The sequence below is a fragment of the Leiobunum rupestre genome, chromosome 10 (assembly GCF_980474605.1).
Source record: "Leiobunum rupestre chromosome 10, qqLeiRupe1.1.hap1, whole genome shotgun sequence".
In the NCBI taxonomy this organism is placed as follows: Eukaryota; Metazoa; Arthropoda; class Arachnida; order Opiliones; family Sclerosomatidae; genus Leiobunum; species Leiobunum rupestre.
Window position 1 is genome coordinate 24,151,393 of NC_143393.1, and position 21,649 is coordinate 24,173,041.

At 38.3% G+C, this 21,649-nt stretch overlaps 1 protein-coding gene across 1 annotated transcript; it reads left to right on the forward strand.

Moving 5' to 3' along the window:
* Positions 1 to 1,465: 1,465 nt before the first annotated feature.
* Positions 1,466 to 21,239, forward strand: LOC149925134 (uncharacterized). Its single transcript, XM_090160013.1, has 10 exons — positions 1,466 to 1,508; positions 2,070 to 2,128; positions 3,932 to 4,046; positions 5,879 to 6,002; positions 12,739 to 12,942; positions 16,436 to 16,501; positions 16,624 to 16,836; positions 16,901 to 16,963; positions 18,637 to 18,903; positions 20,882 to 21,239. Exons 2-10 carry the CDS (start codon positions 2,071 to 2,073, stop codon positions 21,026 to 21,028), a joined length of 1,257 nt encoding a protein of 418 aa, XP_090016139.1. The 5' UTR covers positions 1,466 to 1,508; position 2,070; the 3' UTR covers positions 21,029 to 21,239.
* The last annotated feature ends 410 nt before the right edge of the window (positions 21,240 to 21,649 follow it).

Sequence of the window (21,649 nt, forward strand, 5' to 3'; positions counted from 1 at the left end):
TTTCCATTTCAGTAATAATTGCTTAAAGAGAGGAGCACCGTTTCCGTTTCGGAAATGAGCGTGGAAAAAGAGGAGCACCGTTTTTGTTTCAGTAATGAACGCTGAAATAGAGAAGCGCCGTTTCCGTTTCAGTAATAATTGCTGAAAGAGAGGAGCACCGTTTTCGTTTCAGTAATGAGCGCGGAAATAGAGAAGCGCCATTTCAGTTTCGGTAATGATTGCTGAAAGAGAGGAGCACCGTTTTCGTTTCAGTAATGAGCGCGGAAATAGAGAAGTGCCGTTTCCGTTTCAGTAATAATTGCTGAAAGAGAGGAGCACCGTTTTCGTTTCAGTAATGAGCGCTGAAATAGAGAAGTGCCATTTCAGTTTCGGTAATGATTGCTGAAAGAGAGGAGCACCGTTTTCGTTTCAGTAATGAGCGCGGAAATAGAGAAGTGCCGTTTCCGTTTCAGTAATAATTGCTGAAAGAGAGGAGCACCGTTTTCGTTTCAGTAATGAGCGCTGAAATAGAGAAGTGCCGTTTCCGTTTCAGTAATAATTGCTGAAAGAGAGGAGCACCGTTTTCGTTTCAGTAATGAGTGCGGAAATAGAGAAGCGCTATTTCCGTTTCGGTAATGATTGCTGAAAGAGAGGAGCACCGTTTTCGTTTCAGTAGTTAGCGCGGAAATAGAGAAGCGCGGTTTCCGTTTCAGTACTAATTGCTGAAAGAGAGGAGCACCGTTTTAGCTTCAATAATGAGCGCTGAAATAGAGAAGCTCCGTTTACGTTTCAGTAATGATTGCTGAAAGAGAAGAGCACCGTTTTCGTTTCAATAATGAGCGCTGAAATAGAGAAGCGTGGTTTCCGTTTCAGTACTAATTGCTGAAAGAGAGGAGCACCGTTTTAGCTTCAATAATGAGCGCTGAAATAGAGAAGCGCGGTTTCCGTTTCAGTACTAATTGCTGAAAGAGAGGAGCACCGTTTTTGTTTCTCCAATGAGCGTGAAAAGGGAGGAACACCGATTTACAAATGAGTAAAATAGTAAATATTTGGTTATTCAAATAAACTTCATTATTATAACCAAATATTTATTGTTTTTGTAAAGAAAAATAATCAAACTTTACAATGGTCTTAAAATGACTTAACAAAAATTAAATCTATCTAATAGCGATTTATATCCAAACACCTTTTGAAAGGATATTTAGCGTGTGATATGATTACTGCATAATATATATCGTTAGTAAAAATAAACACCCCAAAATTCAATATAAATTTGTATCGATATGATACAAATTGGAGGTAAATTTAGTGAAAGACGAAATAAATTTGTAGAAACGAACTAGTCAAGGACAAGTGTTAATCTTCAACACATGTTTCAAATCTCACGAAAAATAAACCAAATGATAATTTAACATCCTACACGGATAAATAATTGAGAAAGATAACCAAGAAATAATTAGATGAGCTATAAAAAGAAGAGATTGGATTTGCGCAAATTACTTTCACCTAGTTAGGGAAGGACCAAACAAGTAAGTTCATTTCGGTCTCTACAATACGGTATACAAATTGCATTATTTTAAATATTTTGTAATCCATTTTGTAGGTGTTTGAATTAGGGTAAAATAAGTTTTCTTCGCGCTGTGGGAAACTGGAAAGAAAATATATTTTCATCCGCTTTAGCTAGAAATTTATATAAAAGGGCTATTGTTAATTTGTTTATAAAAAATTGGTTGGGGCAGTATTACCGCTGGTTTGGAAGGCGTAGTGAAAAAGTATTTATGAAAACCTGGAAGTCTAAGTTACTTTTGTATTCGCTTTATATTGCAATTTATGGAAGCATGTTGATTTTATTTCTTTGATGACATAAATTATTTAAAAGTTGGGGTTTTAGAAGCGTGCAGGCTCTTAGTCGTGTCTGGTTGGTAATATTTAATTCACGCTCTTAAGTCAATACAGCGCGAAGCTGAGAGACTTCTTACCCCATCTATTGTCAAACACGTGTACTAACACTCGCAGGGTTTCACCTTTTGAAGTTTTATTCTAAAAACATTTCTACAGTAAATGATTTAATTTATATTTGTTTGATTTAGAATGAAGTTCCTGGCACTGTTATTGGTCATTGGCTACGCCTCGGCATCATTTTACGATGGTAATTTTCTCTATCATATTTTAGTATACCCAAAAGTGTTGTGAGTGTTCGCGATTAATTATGGTTATAAAACATTCCATAAAATAGGGATTTTTCTAAGAAAAAGGTAAATTTCGAAGAGTGATGAAATAAGAAAAATTTGTAAAGTTTAGACAACAGATTAGGCTTTGAACTTAATGAAATATAACGCCATCTGCCTTAATACCCGTCAACTAAATGAGTGAGCAATCAGCAGAGGACGTTTTAGTTATAGTCTGAAATTTTCATCTGTTTTGAACGAGCAGAAGCTTTCACGCATTCAATTTAAAACTAACTTAATTAAACTAATTAAATTAAACTAAAAGTTAAACTAATTTAATTAAACTAAAAATTAAACTAATTTAATTAAACTAAAAATTAAAAAAATTAATTAAACTAAAAATTAAACTAACTTAATTAAACTCAAAATTAAATTAATTAAATTAAACTAAAATTTAAACTAATTCAATTAAAGTGAAATATAAATTAATTTTATTAAACTAAAATTTAAACAAATTTAATTAAAGTGAAATTGTTAAACTAAAATTTAATCAAATTTAATTAAAGTGAAATTTTTAAACTAAAATTTAAACAATTTTAATTAAAGTGAAATTTTTGAACTAAAATTTAAACAAATTTAATTAAAGTGAAATTTTTAAACTAAAATTTAATCAAATTTAATTAAAGTGAAATTTTTAAACTAAAATTTAAACAAATAATTAAAGTGATATTTGTAAACTAAAATTTAACCAAATTTAATTAAAGTGAAATTTTTAAACTAAAATTTAATTAAAGTGAAATTTTTAAACTAAAATTTAATTAAAGTGAAATTTTTAAACTAAAATTTAATTAAAGTGAAATTTTTAAACTAAAATTTAATCAAATTTAATTAAAGTGAAATTTTTAAACTAAAATTTAAACAAATTTAATTAAAGTGAAATTTTTAAACTAAAATTTAAACAAATTTAATTAAAGTGAAATTTTTAAACCAAAATTTAATCAAATTTAATGAAAGTGAAATTGTTAAACTAAAATTTAAACAAATTTAATTAAAGTGAAATTGTTAAACTAAAATTTAATCAAATTTAATTAAAGTGAAATTGTTAAACTAAAATTTAAACCAATTTAATTAAAGTGAAATTGTTAAACAAAAATTTAAACCAATTTAATTAAAGTGAAATTGTTAAAAATTTAAACAAATTTAATTAAAGTGAAATTTAAACACATTTAATTAAAGTTAAATTTAAACAAATTTAATTAAAGTGAAATTTAAACACATTTAATTAAAGTTAAATTTAAACAAATCTAATTAATGTGAAATTTAAATTAATTAAATTAAATTAAAAAGAAAATGGTTATTGTGACCAAAATGTAACAACGCGCGAAGCCTCGCGGTAACACTAGAGTTTATTTCAAAATTTTGCTTCCGGATCGATAAAAATTATACGGCAACTTCCGCGATCACTAAGTCAGCCTGCCTCGCTCAGTTTGTTTTACGAAAAATCGAAGTGGCTTCCCAAAGTTTTCTAAAAGAGAACGCGTTAAAAAGAGAAAAGGCAGATCAACAGATGTTTCGAATGAGCAAGCGAACGCAAGAAGCAACCCCAAAACACACAAATTAACAGTTCAGTCGGGAGAGGAGAATTCTTTGAAAAACTGATTAATATCTCCTACTCCTGGATTTAATCAATGTTTGATGTTGATGGAGTACTACCCAATAACACCTAGTACAGGCCTAATATATTATGGTCAGCATTTTGACTTGACCCTCGTACGTAAATATAGTCTTGGATCAAGCTTCCGACGAAGTGGTTGCTGGCTTCCTGGTGGGTATGGAGGCTACCCCTCCTCTGACTGAAGTCATCGGATTAGGATACGCCAACAACGAAGAAATCGAGAAGTGAGTACTGCTATATTGGTTCGGAAATATTCTCAGAAGCATATAAATAAAAACACGGGGGAGTAACTAACACTCTATTCCAGACTGCTTTCCCCTTTCATTCCCCCTATGCTCAATTTGGAGTTTATTCACCCCTAACATATGTAACATAATTACTCATAAGTGTGCCAGAAATAACTCTTTCTCAATGAGACCGTGTTGCAAGGATATGACGTAATTGACGTCACTTCCCAGTCGATGACGGTTTTATCGTCATCAAAACTAGTTCTGGCGGGGAGGGAAGGAAGTTCAAACCAGTTTTACGCGACGTTAGTCCGTATTTTCCTTGGTGGCTGTGAAACAAGGTCTCATTTAAATTTTTAATACAGAGATTTTATACAGAGGCACACTTATGAGTAATTATGTTACATATGCCTCTAACGATAGATAGATGGCGCTAGGCTGCCCACAACGGAACGTAAACATTTTAGTGTACATAGAGCCACGTTGCGGCCAATACGAGAAGCTCATAAATTGCTGGCAATTGGTATTATGAAACACTCCGGATTAGCAAACGAACTCCCAGCTGTTTATGAATGTGACTGAAAAGGTTAATTCACTTTATGAGAAGAAACTGATAAATACGATTATATATAACTAAAAAACAAGGGATCATACTTCTTCCACAAAAGAGATTGTTATATACTTCTGATAATACACAAAGATCAATTTTCATCCTTTTACGGCGAAAAACTCCGCCAAAATGTTTTATATTTTGAATTCTTTGGTTATTTTTTGGGGTGGAATTTCTTCATTTAAAAATTGCTTTTTCCGTACCAGAATTAAAAATAGTTAATTGCCATACATGGGTGGAACTTTTGCCGTAAATTTAATAAGGCCCAATTTGTTTGTAATAAACGTTGTTCGGTTTTCTTGAAGAATAAATAAAGTTCATCGCGGAAAATGTTGAAGAGAACGTGTTGGGCCTGCTGAAAAAATGTAATTAAACACAAGAGAGGTTGGGCAGGGGGTGGCCGCGAAGAGGGTTTAATAGGTGTCTGAATCTATCTTTCTCGGCGTTAATTAGACGGGTGGGCTAAAATTACTCTTGACAGGCACGAACCAGCCATTCGACGGGAAACGCAAATTTGCACAATTGGAGTTCGGACAAAAAAGGGAGAATATTTTTTTCGCCGTCCCGAAAAATAAAACAAAACTCAGCGGATAGAAAAAATTATTAGTAATTAAATTAAGGTGTCTAGCAGAGTAAACAAGATTTAGGGTGCGAATTTGGTAAAAAAACAATCTCAATAGGAGATAATTGGTATTTGAAACCGTAACGTATTTTTCTTACGTTATAACCAAAGACGATAATACCCTTCTGAGATCGGTTGCAAGTTCGTATGGGAGTGTCATAAGGTGGTTTCTTTTCGCTTGTTCCGGGATTTCGGAGTAGGGTAAGAAGAGTAAGGCTATGACGTCATTTTACTCGGATTCTGTGGTGACGAATATAGTTCGAGTCGGAGTAAAAACGTTTTTCCAAAATGGCTGCCTGTGGCCTTTTTAGCAGATAAATTCTGGCTAGCAGACGACAAAATCCGATTAACTCTCTTTACACCTCCTTTTCAAAAGGAGTAAAAAGAGTAGCCCTAATACTCCGGAACAAGCGAATAGTTTATGGGCCGAATAAACGTTTTAGGGTAAAAATAGTAGACTTTTAGTACGAGAACAGGCGAAAAGAAACCACCTATAGTTGATAAAATTGGCATTAAAGCAATAGGAAGTGTCACACTTATTGTTAATTAGTTACTTACGTTGTTACGTATTTCAATATTTTATTTTCAAAATTTTAGACTCGAATCCGATATCAAAACGGAACTGGGAAAAACTTTGAAAGAAAGTTTGGACGAAGTCCTTCAGAAGATTCGCGATTCTGTTGAACATGGAAAAGAAGTTAGCCGCGAATTGGTCGACAAGGTATGTAAATGTTCTGGTTTTTGCATATTTTAAACGGAAAAATTAAACTTAGAGGAAATTTAGCTTTATTTTCATATTCAAAAGATAAATATATTTATGGTAGCCAATTAAAAATAATATTCTAGAAAAGTCAAAGTTGAGGCTATGCCATACTCAATCTCAAACTAGTGCTTCGAACGGCCAACTGATCAGGTTATTCAGGTCGTCATTTTCAGATATCTGAAGATAATTTACCTAAACCAAGGTTCTTAAATCAAGTTTTTACCTAAGCGAAGTTTCTTTAATAGAGGTTTTAACTAAACCAAGGTTCTTAAATATTTTTACCTAAACCAAGGTTCTTAAATATTTTTTACCTAAACCAAGGTTCTTAAATAAAATATTTACCCAAACCAAGGTTCTTAAATAAATTAATTATCTAAACCAAGGTTCTTAAATCAAGTTTTTACTTAAACCAAGGTTCTTAAATAAAATATTATCTAAACCAAGGTTCTTAAATCAAGTTTTTACTTAAACCAAGGTTCTTAAATAAAATATTTACCTAAACCAAGGTTCTTAAATAAAATATTTATAAAAACCAATGTTCAGATAACGCGACTGTTATCTGAGAATCAGTGGTAAGCACTAATATCAACTCGTACGTGTTATATAAAATACAGTTCCGTTTGTACGTACGCGTACGCGTATTACGAATTTTCAGGGTACGCGTAAAAAATGAGCAAAGTGACGCTTTAAAAGAAAAGCTTGAAGTTTTTAAGGAGATAAAGAAGCTTGCAAGTGTTGTTATTCCTGAGACCTACTATTCCTTGGCGAATAACAGGTTTACCCTTTGAAAAGTGCAAAATGGTTTTTTTTAAATCCAGAGGGGAAATTTTTTGATTTATTACCGGGCTTAGCCCTGAATACGAGTTTTACGGTTTAGTGTCTTAGGGTCAGCCCTCGTGGATTAAGGGCAGTGTTCTTCCAACGTAGACATAATTCCAAGAACACTTACAAACTGAATAGAAAGCAACCGCGAAAGCTTTTCTTTACTCCAAGAGTATATATCGAACTATCAAAGAATGTAGAGAGCCCGGATCTAGAAAAAGCGACATCTACGAGCGCATTTCTCAAATGCGGCCTCAAGAGAGAGAGAGAGTGAGAGAGAGTGAGAGAGAGAGAGAGGGAGAGAGAGAGGGAGAGAGAGAGGGAGAGAGAGGTGGAGAGAGAGAGAGAGAGAGTGAGAGGGAGAGTGAGAGGGAGAGAGAGAGTGAGAGGGAGAGAGAGAGAGAGAGAGGGAGAGAGAGGGGGAGAGAGGGAGAGAGAGGGGGAGAGAGTGAGAGGGAGAGAGAGAGAGAGAGAGGGAGAGAGAGTAAAGGATGCTGTCACCATTTGTGAAAGGAACGGGGCAAGGCTATCTTCCGCGCGTTTCTTTCGGGAGCTCTGGCTGGCCATTAAGAAAGGGAGACTTCCCGTTCGAATTACCTTTTATAGGGGACGATAATAATAGCTAGCGCCTCCTGGCGCTTCGTCTTCGCTATTTTCCGAGATTTCTCTCTCATGGCTGGGCCTCTATGGAGCGGAAAAATGTCCACTGGGAGCCAGTTGGAGAAAAACAGAGTAGGTATCTCTCTTCGGTCTGATCCGTACAGGCCGGGTCTCGTTCAACTTGTCGAGAAATTTATGAGCGAATTCCCGTTCTATACGTCAAAAGGCGGCCCAAAAAGATTGTCCTAACCTTAGTATTAGGTCTAGTATATCTTTAATGTTTTTCGTAGACTTCCGAACCGAATCTTTTTGATAAATTATGGCCAATATTCCCTATCTCGGCAACTATAGACTTGGTCGTTTAATAAATTGAGACTATTGAGTGTAATTTAGATGTAGGCTCATTCTTCTATACAGTAGAAAATATACCCGTAATTACAGTGTAAATTATATTTCGTAATAGGGGTGTTAAATAAGAAATTGAACCCATTAATGTTAACGGTATCATTAAAATTGTAATACGCTCCTGGATAATCTCAAATTCCGTTCACGTCAGTATACTTAAGTTAGTTTGAAATTAGATCGATTTTATCATTTTGCTATTAAACACACTGAAAGTTAATCAGCGCGGAATAATATTTATTCATTAGGCTTGTAAATTTAAACACGGGGATATTCAAAGCGTCTTTTTAATAATATCATAAGTGTATAATATTGTTTCATAAGTTTGTCACTTTGGGGAATATTTTACTGAGAGCTAGTAACGGAGTGACGTCATCAACAGAAGAAAATCTCCCCCTAGCGAGGCGCTGTTAGGGCTCGGCGTTCGTATAAGAAACTTTCCGTTCATTTCTTTTATGTCCATAAATCCGAAAATCATCCGAATAAAATAATTTTCTGCATATAAAATCGTATAATAGTCGCGAATAATATCCATAAATAAACAGTTAATTGAAATTTTTATGATTAATTGCCATTTTGGTGGTTAATTTATCCGTTTCCCCGAGCTCTAGGCGCTGTCAAACGCTACGTGTGACGCGTTAGCAAGCGGACGCAAAACGGCGATGAAGCCCGTAATGCAGTCTGTCTTGCGAATAGCTCTCAGTGAAACTTTTGCATGTGAAGAATAGGAAGTGTCACACTTATGTAACAATATTATACACTTTTGATTATATATATAGGAAAAGTATTAGTCTCGGGTTTCGTCCCTTTTCTAAGCCCTATATGCATTGGTCATTTTAAACTATTCTGGAAAGAGGGAATCTAATCATCGAGTTGTTATTCCAACAACCTTAATGAGCCCTTAGAGTCCATATTATACCAGGCATATGTAAGTTTTCCACCACTGTTAGTCGTAAACCTCTTTGTCCCCTGGAATTAACTGGTCGGCATTAACCTTTAGAGTTGAATGGTGAAAAATCGCCATTTTGAATTCCTATTGAATACTGTACACGAACCACCTTTTGAAATGAAATCAGATCACCAGACAATTTTACAACTTATGGTTTAAGCTAAGTTGGGAGATTCGAGGTAATTTCACTAGTAGTCCAAATCGACACATTCGTTTCAAAGTATATAAATAATATATTCCATATAAAATGTGACAGCGAGTATAGCCTCTGTTTTGATGATTCCCGGGTGATATGATTCGCCTACATGTATAGAGACGCTGCGATCGTACCGGGGTGCCTTCCGCCTTACCGTGAGAAAACAATAAGAATGGTGGAGGGGCCTGGGTTTTCTACAGGGATTCCCGATTAAAGGTGGAGGGGCGTGGTTGTTCTTGCGGGAATCACGAGGAAAGGCGGAGGGGCGTGGGTTTTCTCCCGGGATTCCCGATTAAAGGTGGAGGGGCGGGGTTGTTCTTGCGGGAATCACGAGGAAAGGCGGAGGGGCGTGGGTTTTCTCCCGGGATTCCCGATTAAAGGTGGAGGGGCGGGGTTGTTCTTGCGGGAATCACGAGGAAAGGCGGAGGGGCGTGGGTTTTCTCCCGGGATTCCCGATTAAAGGTGGAGGGGCGGGGTTGTTCTTGCGGGAATCACGAGGACAGGTGGAGGGGCGTGGGTTTTCTCCTGGGATTCCCGATTAAAGGTGGAGGGGCGGGGTTGTTCTTGTGGGAATCACGAGGACAGGTGGAGGGGCCTGGTTGTTTTTGCGGTAATCACGAGGACAGGCAGAGGGGCGTGGTTGTTCTTGCGGGAATCACGAGGAAAGGTGGAGGGGCGTGGGTTTTCCCCGGGATTCCCGAGTAAAGGTGGAGGGGCGTGGTTGTTCTTGCGGGAATCACGAGGAAAGGTGGAGGGGCGTGGGTTTTCCCCGGGATTCCCGAGTAAAGGTGGAGGGGCGTGGTTGTTCTTGCGGGAATCACGAGGACAGGTGGAGGGGCGTGGGTTTTCTCCTGGGATTCCCGATTAAAGGTGGAGGGGCGGGGTTGTTCTTGCGGGAATCACGAGGACAGGTGGAGGGGCGTGGGTTTTCTCCCGGGAATCACGAGGACAGGTGGAGGGGCCTGGTTGTTTTTGCGGTAATCACGAGGACAGGCAGAGGGGCGTGGTTGTTCTTGCGGGAATCACGAGGAAAGGTGGAGGGGCGTGGGTTTTCCCCGGGATTCCCGAGTAAAGGTGGAGGGGCGTGGTTGTTCTTGCGGGAATCACGAGGAAAGGTGGAGGGGCGTGGGTTTTCTCCCGGGATTCCCGAGTAAAGGTGGAGGGGCGTGGTTGTTCTTGCGGGAATCCCGAGGAAAGACGGAGGGGCGTGGTTGAATTTGTGGGAATCACGAGAAAAGACGGAGGGGTGTGGTTGAATTTGTGGGAATCACGAGGAAAGACGGAGGGGTGTGGTTGAATTTGTGGGAATCACGAGGAAAGGTGGAGGGGTGTGGTTGTTCTTGCGGGAATCACGAGGAAAGGTGGAGGGGCGTGGTTGTTCTTGCGGGAATCACAAGGAAAGGTGGAGGGGCGGGGTTGTTCTTACCAGAATCCCGAGGAAAGACGGAGGGGCGTGGTTGAATTTGTGGGAATCACGAGGAAAGACGGAGGGGTGTGGTTGAATTTGTGGGAATCACGAGGAAAGGTGGAGGGGTGTGGTTGTTCTCCCGGGAATCACGAGGAAAGGTGGAGGGGCGTGATTGAATTTGTGGGAATCACGATTAAAGACGGAGGGGTGTGGTTGAATTTGTGGGAATCACGAGGAAAGGCGGAGGGGTGTGGTTGTTCTTGCGGGAATCACGAGGAAAGGCAGAGGGGCGTGGTTTTTCTTGCGGGAATCACGAGGAAAGGTGGATGGGGCGTGGTTGTTCTTGCGGGAATCACGAGGACAGGTGGAGGGGCGTGGTTGTTCTTGCGGGAATCACGAGGAAAGGTGGAGGAGCGTGGGTTTTCTCCCGGGATTCCCGAGTAAAGGTGGAGGGGCGTGGTTGTTCTTGCGGGAATCCCGAAGAAAGACGGAGGGGCGTGGTTGAATTTGTGGGAATCACGAGAAAAGACGGAGGGGCGTGGTTGAATTTGTGGGAATCACGAGGACAGGCGGAGCAGCGTGGGTTTTCTCCCGGGATTCCCGATTAAAGGTGGAGGGGCGGGGTTGTTCTTGCCAGAATCCCGAGGAAAGACGGAGGGGCGTGGTTGAATTTGTGGGAATCACGAGGAAAGGTGGAGGGGTGTGGTTGTTCTCCCGGGAATCACGAGGAAAGGTGGAGGGGCGTGATTGAATTTGTGGGAATCACGAGGAAAGACGGAGGGGTGTAGTTGAATTTGTGGGAATCACGAGGAAAGGCGGAGGGGCGTGGTTGTTCTAGCGTTAATCACGAGGAAAGGTGGATGGGCATGGTTGTTCTTGCGGGAATCACGAGGAAAAGTGGAGGGGCGTAGGTTTTCTCCTGGGATTCCCGAGTAAAGGTTGGAGGGGCGTGGTTGTTCTTGCGGGAATCACGAGGAAATGCAGAGGGGTGTGTTTGCTCTTGCGGGAATCACGAGGAAAGACGGAGGGGCGTGGTTGAATTTTTGGGAATCACGAGGAAAAGTGGAGGGGCGTGGGTTTTCTCCTGGGATTCCCGAGTAAAGGTTGGAGGGGCGTGGTTGTTCTTGCGGGAATCACGAGGAAATGCAGAGGGGTGTGTTTGCTCTTGCGGGAATCACGAGGAAAGACGGAGGGGCGTGGTTGAATTTTTGGGAATCACGAGGAAAAGTGGAGGGGCGTGGGTTTTCTCCTGGGATTTCCGATTAAAGGTGGAGGGGCGGGGTTGTTATTGCGGGAATCCCGAGGAAAGACGGAGGGGCGTGGTTGAATTTTTGGGAATCACGAGGAAAAGTGGAGGGGCGTGGGTTTTCTCCTGGGATTTCCGATTAAAGGTGGAGGGGCGGGGTTGTTATTGCGGGAATCCCGAGGAAATGCAGAGGGGTGTGTTTGCTCTTGCGGGAATCACGAGGAAAGACGGAGGGGCGTGGTTGAATTTTTGGGAATCACGAGGAAAAGTGGAGGGGCGTGGGTTTTCTCCTGGGATTTCCGATTAAAGGTGGAGGGGCGGGGTTGTTATTGCGGGAATCCCGAGGAAATGCAGAGGGGTGTGTTTGCTCTTGCGGGAATCACGAGGAAAGACGGAGGGGCGTGGTTGAATTTTTGGGAATCACGAGGAAAGGTGGAGGGGCGTGGTCGTTCTTGTGAGAATCACGAGGAAAGGCGGAGGGGTGTGTTTGTTCATGCGGGAATCACGAGGAAAGGTGGAGGAGCGTGTATTTCCCCCTTTCCAATGTTCCTTATCTAATGCGCTTTTTGTTTAAATTTTTGTTAGAGATCATTGTAAGATTTCTCAAAAATGGACACTTACGTACCCTTATAAACTTATAAGCTTTAGCGTCTATGATTGTCACCATTATCCAAGGCACCACGGGTTTTATACCTTTAAAGCGCCATCATCGTTTGACTTTAGAAACTACAGGCTATTTTGTATGCACTATTAGTCAATCAATGGCTATTTGGTTGGAAACGAATGATAAGGTAAAGTTTAGGCGTCACTAATGTAACAGAAAATAGCGGGTTATACTATACGCGTAAAGGGAGAACCAATTCGGTAAGCTAAATCACGCGTATAAAGTCAAAACCGGAGCTTATAGCAAACACCAATGGCGAGGCGTTATGGGTTCGTAAAACCTTAAACGGGTAGATTTAGGGTCAACCGCGAAATCTCACACTATGTATTGGAAAAATAGGGAAAGGAGATCCGTAATCCAAGGCTTCCAAGCGAATGGGTAATTTTATGATTTTCCTTTTTCGGTAGGCCAAGGAAATCGCCGACAAGCTGAAAGAAATAGGAGAAGAAGCCGGCGGAAAGGCCAAAGAACTCTTGGAGAAAATCAGAGAGAAGGCCAAGGATTGGCTCAAGCAATTATTGGAGAAAATCGGAATCGGAAAAAGAGGGCTCGTCATGGATTTCCTGGAGAAACTCAGTCTTCGCAACATCGTCAAAAAGATGAAAGAAAAGGTATGAGATAACATGGGGTATGAATGGTGTTGCTAATGTCCGAACTTCATTTGTTCAAATATCAAAAAGGAAATGGGTTTCAAGTGTCCGAATTAAATTACTTATTCGTTTCGAATGTTCGTTTTAAATAACCTATTCGTTTCGAATGTCCGAATTAAATTACTTATTCGTTTCAAATGTCCGTTTTAAATAACATATTCGTTTCGAATGTGCGAATTAAATTACCTATTCGTTTCGAATGTCCGTTTTAAATAACCTATTCGTTTCGAATGTCCGAATTAAATTACCTTTTAGTTTCGAAATTCCGAATTAAATTACCTATTCTGTTTCGAATGTCCGTTTTAAATTACCTATTCGTTTCGAATATCCGAATTAAATTACCTATTCGTTTCAAATGTCCGAATTAAATTACCTATTCGTTTCGAATGTCCGTTTTAAATAACCTATTCGTTTCGAATGTCCGAATTAAATTACCTATTCGTTTCGAATGTCCGAATTAAATTACCTATTCGTTTCAAATGTCCGAATTAAATTACCTTTTCATTTCGAATGTCCGTTTTAAATAACCTATTCGTTTCGAATGTCCGAATTAAATTACCTATTCGTTTCGAATGTCCGTTTTAAATAACATATTCGTTTCGAATGTCCGAATTAAATTACCTATTCGTTTCGAATGTCCGAATTAAATTACCTATTCGTTTCGAATGTCCGAATTAAATTACCTTTTCATTTCGAATGTCCGAATTAAATTACCAATTCGTTTCGAATGTCCGAATTAAATTACCTTTTCATTTCGAATGTCCGTTTTAAATAACCTATTCGTTTCGAATGTCCGAATTAAATTACCTATTCGTTTCGAATGTCCGTTTTAAATAACATATTCGTTTCGAATGTCCGAATTAAATTACCTATTCGTTTCGAATGTCCGAATTAAATTACCTATTCGTTTCGAATGTCCGAATTAAATTACCTATTCGTTTAGAATGTCCGAATTAAATTACCTTTTCATTTCGAATGTCCGTTTTAAATAACCTATTCGTTTCGAATGTCCGAATTAAATTACCTATTCGTTTCGAATGTCCGTTTTAAATAACATATTCGTTTCGAATGTCCGAATTAAATTACCTATTCGTTTCGAATGTCCGAATTAAATTACCTATTCGTTTCGAATGTCCGAATTAAATTACCTTTTCATTTCGAATGTCCGAATTAAATTACCTTTTCATTTCGAATGTCCGAATTAAATTACTTATTCGTTTCGAATGTCCGTTTAAAATTACCTATTCTGTTTCGAATGCCCAAATTAAATTACCTTTTCTGTTTCGAATGCCCAAATTAAATTACCTTTTCTGTTTCGAATGCCCAAATTAAATTACCTTTTCTGTTTCGAATGCCCAAATTAAATTACCTTTTCTGTTTCGAATGCCCAAATTAAATTACCTTTTCTGTTTCGAAAAAAATTAACTATAAATTTCATAATATCCGAATATGTTGATCTATTTGTTTTAATTTGTCTGAATTTAACTGTTACAAATCATTAACACTTAGGTTAGGTAAGGCCAGGTTAAGTTAATGTAGGCTAAGGTTGGTTAGGTTAAATTTGGTTTAGTTCCAATTTAATTATATTATTATAGTTAATATTCTTCGGACACTTGACAAACCATTTTGACCATTTGAAACCCCATTTCGGACACTTTAAGAACAAATTATTACTCGGTCATTTGCAACAAAATTCGATCACCGTTGCGTCGTAGTTTCCATGGTGTCCTCCGTTTTAAAACTTTCAAAAAACTTACTTAGATTCAAAATATAGGCCTATAATATACGGGCCACGAATCGAAGCGTGTAAGAGCCATTATGGGAGCCGACAAAAATACACAGAGCATCAAGAGCGAACCATACCAGCCTATCAACTAAGATATTTCGCGCGATGTCCAAAAAAAACCACCCATCAACGTTAAAAGGATTTCGAACGGCTTTTTATTTTTTAGCTTTGAGAGCCCAGAAAAGACAAATATTTGTTTATTGGACGATTTTTCCCCTAAAGAAACACTTTCACGTTTCGCTTTAACTCCATTGAACTATGTTGTTCAAATATAATGTATTTCCTTACATTTCGCTTTGATTTCTTAAAATAAATTCCGAGAAAAAATATATTTTTAATATTTCCCATTGGACCGGAATCAGCGAATGAATGTATTTATTTATGCTGTAGGGATAATGAATATGTTGAGATGATCGAAGCGGGTGAAGGGGAAGGAAATCTGTCACCGGCGTGAACTTCAGTCGCGTCGGAAGCAAATTATTTAACCGGGCTGATTTAAGTATTTTACGGGGAGCAAACTTACTTTTTCGAAAATGAAGAGGATTGGTAGCAACGCTAAAAATCGTCTCAAGATAATCATGCTCCTTATTTTTTTTTAATAAAATTCAAATCAACCGTTTTATTAATTTAAATCGGATATTTTATTGAATTTATTGATTTTTATACACTTAATAGCTCTTTTTCTGTATAATTAACGGATATTTTACTTTTATCAGTTAGCTAATCTTGAATTGGTGTAGCCCAGCTGATTAATTTTATTATTGATTATTATTATTATAAATAAATGAAATCTGAATTAAATTTAATTATTATTTAATATTTTAGTTAGCTCAGATTTTCTATGTATTTTATTTTCTTAAGAAACTTTTTATTACCTTTTTTATTACTCCATTGAAATACATTATGTGATTTAAATCAATGATTTTTTTTTAAAAAATCACCTGATTTAAATCTTGATTTTAATATCAATTTTAATCTCGATTTTAATCTCAATTTTAATCTTAATTTTAATATCGATTGAAATCACAATTTTAATCTCAATTTTAATCCCGATTTTAATCTCAATTTTAATCTTAGTTTTAATATCGATTTAAATCACAATTTAAATCTCGATTTTAATCTTGACTTTAATCTTAATTTGAATCTTAATCTTAATTGTAATCTTAATTTTAATCCTAATTTTAATCTTAATCTTAATCTTAATTTTAATCCTAATTTTAATCTTAATCTTAATCTTAATCTTAATTTTAATCCTAATTTTAATCTTAATCTTAATCTTAATTTTAATCTTTATTTAAATCAGCCAACCCTGGGTACAAATAAATCATTTGCTACAGCGTGAACAAACAAACTTGTGGACCCGAATCATAAGGAAAAAAGCTCATACTTCAAACTGCAGAATCGTGAAACCTTTTCCCCCCAATTAAAAAATTGTGCTTTAAAAACGTCAGATAAACCTAACTAACGATATTAGGCTTAATATTAGACTTAATTCAAAGAAGAAATAAATAAATTAATTATTGATAATATTAGGCTTAAAAAGAAATAAATCAATAAAAAACGTCATATACGCTTCTTTTGATAATTTCAAAAGTGGAAACTCCCTGCTTTCGTACCATTATCATTGATCTCCAAAATTTAATTAAAACTAACTTTTCTTTCTCGCAGTTAAGCGGACTCAGCTTGGACAAGGTCGGAGAGTACATCATCAAGATCTTCGGAGAATTCAGCGAAGTAAGTTTTGCGACGTGTACCTTCCATTACCGCGTATTAAGTCGCGGCTAAACTAAGCGGAAATGGACGGGAGCTTTTCGTTTCCGGTTTCATCAATAACGCGCTATCTTCTTCTATGGCAGACCGGAAAGGCGCTGTTGAAGTCCCTTCGCACCCGAAGAAAGGAGGCCCTGGATGACATTTTCAAGTTCCTCTTCCCCACTCCGGAATACTTGGACGCTTTGGACATCGAAGACATCGACACCGAACTGATCGCGGTTGAGACCTCGGTTTCGGGCCACGTCCAAAAAAGATGGGTCGCCATCGCTAAAGCCGCTTGCATGCTCGTCAAATACGTACGATTTATATTTAATGAGATACCAAATTAACAAGTGGATTTCATGTCCATATCATCCATAGATCGGTCTTGGTTGGGGCAAGAACAAGTTGGAATCCTGGATCAACGGCAATGTTGAACCAAACGTAAGTTATTTTGGTCTTACCATAAGCAAGAATGTATGTATTTATACTCAGGGAGAATGAATATGTCGAGATTATTTTTAGCGTTTCTTCAATTCCTACCGTTGGGGCCCCCGGTATGCTCCTTCTTCCTGAGTATAAATAAATAAATACATTCTTGCCATAAGTAACGTAATACCAATAAGTATGACAATTAACGAGATTTACAACCAAACTGATTTGCATAGTTATTGCGCAATCAAGATGTTTTCTCAGCACAGAGCCCTCTAGTGTCTAAAATATGCGAGACTTCCGCTAAGCCGAAATATCTGGGCTGCGTTCAACAACTATCAACGGAGAAAAACCGTTGAGTTATCGTTGAGTTCTTTTAATCAACGCTACGTCACAAAAATCTAAAGTTGTTGTACGATTTATATAGTTCGCTGACTTAACGAACAAAATATCGTCTGCTACCCCTCCTTTAACTTTGTCGAATGACGTCACGACACCGATGAGCAACGGAAAAACCATCTCGCCCAGCCGATGTTTCCGCTGAGTCTCCGATGATCAACGTGACGTCAAAACCGGAAGTCAAAAACCCGTTCAGCAAAAAACCGCTGACCGTTGAGCTCAGCGCTGAGCTATTTTAGAGTTGTTGAACGCAGCCCTGGTTTCCGATAGCCAGGCGGAATATTAGGCTAAAATGATAAAAATTAAAAAAGGTTTTTCTCGGCGCCACGAGCTCATGTTTTTTTTATTACGCGTGATTCGCACGTGGGCTTCAAAAGAAAGCCAAAGTCCCTCGCGGCTCCAGAACGTGCTCTCCGATATTAGGCTTAAATTCTTATCAAAAAGTAGTCATCCAAAACGGTAAGTCGCGAGTCCAAGTCACAGCTTAAAGAGAGTAACAGTGCCGAAAAAAGGTTCGGTTAGAAAATTAGCATTAAAGCAATAGGAAGTGTCATACTTATTGTTATTATGTTACTTATGGTCTTAGGAGCAACAAACACAGCACCCCACACAAATCGTGCATTTTCTTGTGTACATTTTTCATTGGTTAGACGCTTTAGCGCCTGCTGCCGTCGGAAGGGGAAAATTCGGAAATTGTCTTCCCCCTTTCCGTAAAACGCTCAGCGTAAAGGTTCGTCCAATGAAATTTGTACACAACACTGCGTTAGCGTGTTTAAAGGATAGCTGCGTTCTCCTTGTGTTTGTTGCTCTTAACTTACATCAATTCGTTGCATAAATTACAACGACTACTTTTATTATTCTAACAAACGAACTTCGCTGATTAACTTTTCCGTTGGATGTAAACTTCACGAGATAATTATAAAATTCCCATTTTCCAAAAGGTCCAATTTTGTCGGACACTTTTCTTAGTTACCCTCCGTTAAAATCTGAAGTGAAAACTCTAAAGCCCAGTTCACACTATACAATTAATTGGGCCACTTAATTGAAACAAACTAATTGTAAGCAAGAAAACTGTACAGTGTGAACAGAAAAAGTTGGAACAATGGTTACAATTTTTCTGTTCACACTATTCAATTTTCTTGCTTACAATTAGTTGGTTTCAATTAAGTGGCCCAATTAATTGTATTGTGTGAACTGGGCTTTATTCAACGCGGATAACAGTGAAAATGTCTACGAAGAATAAAGTTAATTTAGGAATAATTTTTATTTTCTTTTACGACGGGCAGTGGCGCAATAAACTGCTGACCGCTTTGAGGGTTGGAACTCCAGCTTTGAAATTCTTGCTGGGTCGATTCTGCTACGCCGCCTCCCCCGCCCAGAGCGACTACTCGCTGGTCGAACTGTGGCAGAGAATCCGAGAGTTCTTCAAGGGACTCGGACTGGAAATCAAGGAACGATTCTTGCGCTTCGGAACCTGGGTCAAGGAAACCGTCAAGGAAGGTGTCCTCAACATCAAGGACAGGGTACAAATGGTCAGGGAAATCGCCAAACAGGTAATCTTTCTTATCACGATTAAGAAATTAAAATATTTTGACCTACAAACGCCTGTAAAAGCGTTCGACCCGCGATGCACCGGTGTCCAGGGTAAAGTTAACTTACACGGCTCAATAGGCCTTTCTATAAAGCAACATTAACCTTCTTGTTTTTATGTACCTGCTGCGTCACGAGTGACGTATCGATGACGTTTTAATGCAGAAGAGTAAATTGAACTGAACTTCTACGTATTTCGTGACGAATAAAAACAAGTTTAGCAAGCGAAGCTTATTTTATAGAAAGACCTATTGTTCTCAGTTGGCTGATTTGGTATGTATAACCTAATTCAATGTCCGCGCTTTCAAAGAAATTTCTTCCCTCAAGCAATTACTTGTGGCGGAGTGGTTAGCACTCTCGCCTCGCAGCAAGAGAAGCCGGGTTCGATCCCAGCTTGTGGCACTGGGTGAAAACTCGGAACAACTCCTTCCGCGTTGAGTTTGCAAGTTCCCTCCCCACTGGTTTAAGGGGTTTTAATAGAAACTTGTTGAGGTTAACGGTAATAGTGAGTGTAAGGAGCTGTTGGCTCGCGTGGCATGCAGGGCTGGCCACCCCCCTCCTACGCATTGTAACCCGGCCACCTGAATTAAAGGCTTCAAAAGTCGCTTGATGACTTAGGCCTAAGGTGGTGCCTTGGGTATTAGCGTAGCTGATTATTATTATATCCGTAATCGGTGTACAAGCCTGAAGCTTTGACTGTACTAAAGTGATTAAGTAATCGATTACAGATTAATAGCAATGGCTGTACTCGCTGTAATCGGTGTAAGGAATTTGAGGACGTGGTTAGCCCCTCGGACTTTAGAGGTTGGAAAACCAATTGTGTATGAAAATAATGGAATTTTAAAACAGACAGTCGCGCGTAAACAGACAGTTAAATCTCCGTAGAACCGATGGGAATACTCAAGTAGGGATTCATATACTCTAAAACAGTTTTAAGCCACGTTACAACCAGACTAGAGATCTACATGTAAAGTACTTTTGAAAAGTGAGAAATACCTATAAAAAAAACCAGTTTTTTACTTTCCTATCACGTCCGATAGTGCTCAAATGTTTTTCCTCGGCCTTTTTCATAACTTTCGGATGTCGACGGAAGAGCCGACGGACCTATAACCCCTGGAGTTCAATTCCCTCGAGTGACGTACATGGAAAAATGACCCAAATCGTTTTTAGAATTTTCTCATTTGAATGCAGCACGAATCTCCCCTACAGAGGCCGCCACTTACGATAGAAGTGGTGTAGGGGGCAATGGGAAAAACAAACAAAAAATATATATTTTTACAATCGCTAAACGCGAAAGTCAGATCTAAGAAAAGTTAATTTAAAGAGGAACGGTCAAGCTTTAACCAGTTAGATAGCCCTATAGCCCGTTAAAAACTAAAATTTATGGCGAAAACCCCATCAAAAAATATTGAGCGATTAATTTTTAATAAAATAAAAATTTCGGGGAATTGAAAAGCGCGCGTCCACTGCGACACCTGGTGAGAAATCCGGGAGACATAAAAACAACATAAAGGCGCGCGTTCCATTTATACGAAACCTAAGCCTAAATTGCGCGATTTCAAAAGTTAGGATAGTTCGCAAATCGCTCACTAAGGTGCTGCTGGCGCTGGGGATACACCTTAAGATGGCGGCGAAAATTCAAACCAAAATACTGGGCGTTATTTTGCGTTTCAACTTTTTAGGCCAAAAACTATTTTTTCAAAACAGAATAAGGTACGTGTAAGTATATTGAACGTCTTGTTGATCTTTTGATATGCAAATAAGGCGATATTTGGAAAAGCTTGGCCGTTCCCCTTTAAAAATTTTTACGGCTATGAATAGAGATAGTCCTGGTTAAACTTAGAACACGCGCCACGAATACCAACAAGTCACTATAGTCCCCTTTACCGTATGGATGGTTTAAAATTGAAAACTTTTTTACGAATACCTTATCATTCGCAGGTGATTGAAAAAGGCAAAACCATGAGCAAAGAAGCCGCTAGACAAGCCTTGGAATTTTTGCAACCATTCAAGGAAGATTTGGGAGATCTTTGGGAAAACGCTAAAGATACCATCAAAAGAGTTTTGGGAGGCGAAGATTCCTTCTAAGCTATTCGCGCCTATCCGAAAATAAAGGCAAAAAAATGGAAACCATCAAAAAATCTATTATAGAACAGTCCCTTTCAACCTAAAATTCTATCCATCATAACAAAATCAAATTGTATTTTTTTTGGCCCCATTTTCCACAACAAAGCAATATACTTTTATAAGCAGATGTTATTTTATATCGTGTACAAATAAAATATTTGTTTACTGAAAATTTGGTGTTCCTTTTAAAAGTCAATGTTTTTGTTCGATCTCAGATCTATTATAAATATCTTCAAATAGCAGTCACGTTATCTGAACCTAAAATATATTTGTGGTATCAGGTTATCCGCATTTACGTTTATACAGGGTGTTTAAAAAGGTATTTACAAATATTTTAAGGAGTTGTAGGGGGTGAGTTAAGAAGTATGCCTGTTTTTTCCCATTTTCCTACGATGAGTTAAGAGAGCGCCAGAGAGCTTCAAAGCGTGGACTACTAGCCCCTGGAAGTAGGCTGCAACAAGCGCAAAACCAAGCAGCAGGGACTTTCAATACTGTCTAAGTTTACTTTTTTACGCTGGTTACCTCGATTTTTATATATAAATAGATCAATTCTTGCACGAACCCAAACCTTAATGTTCGAAT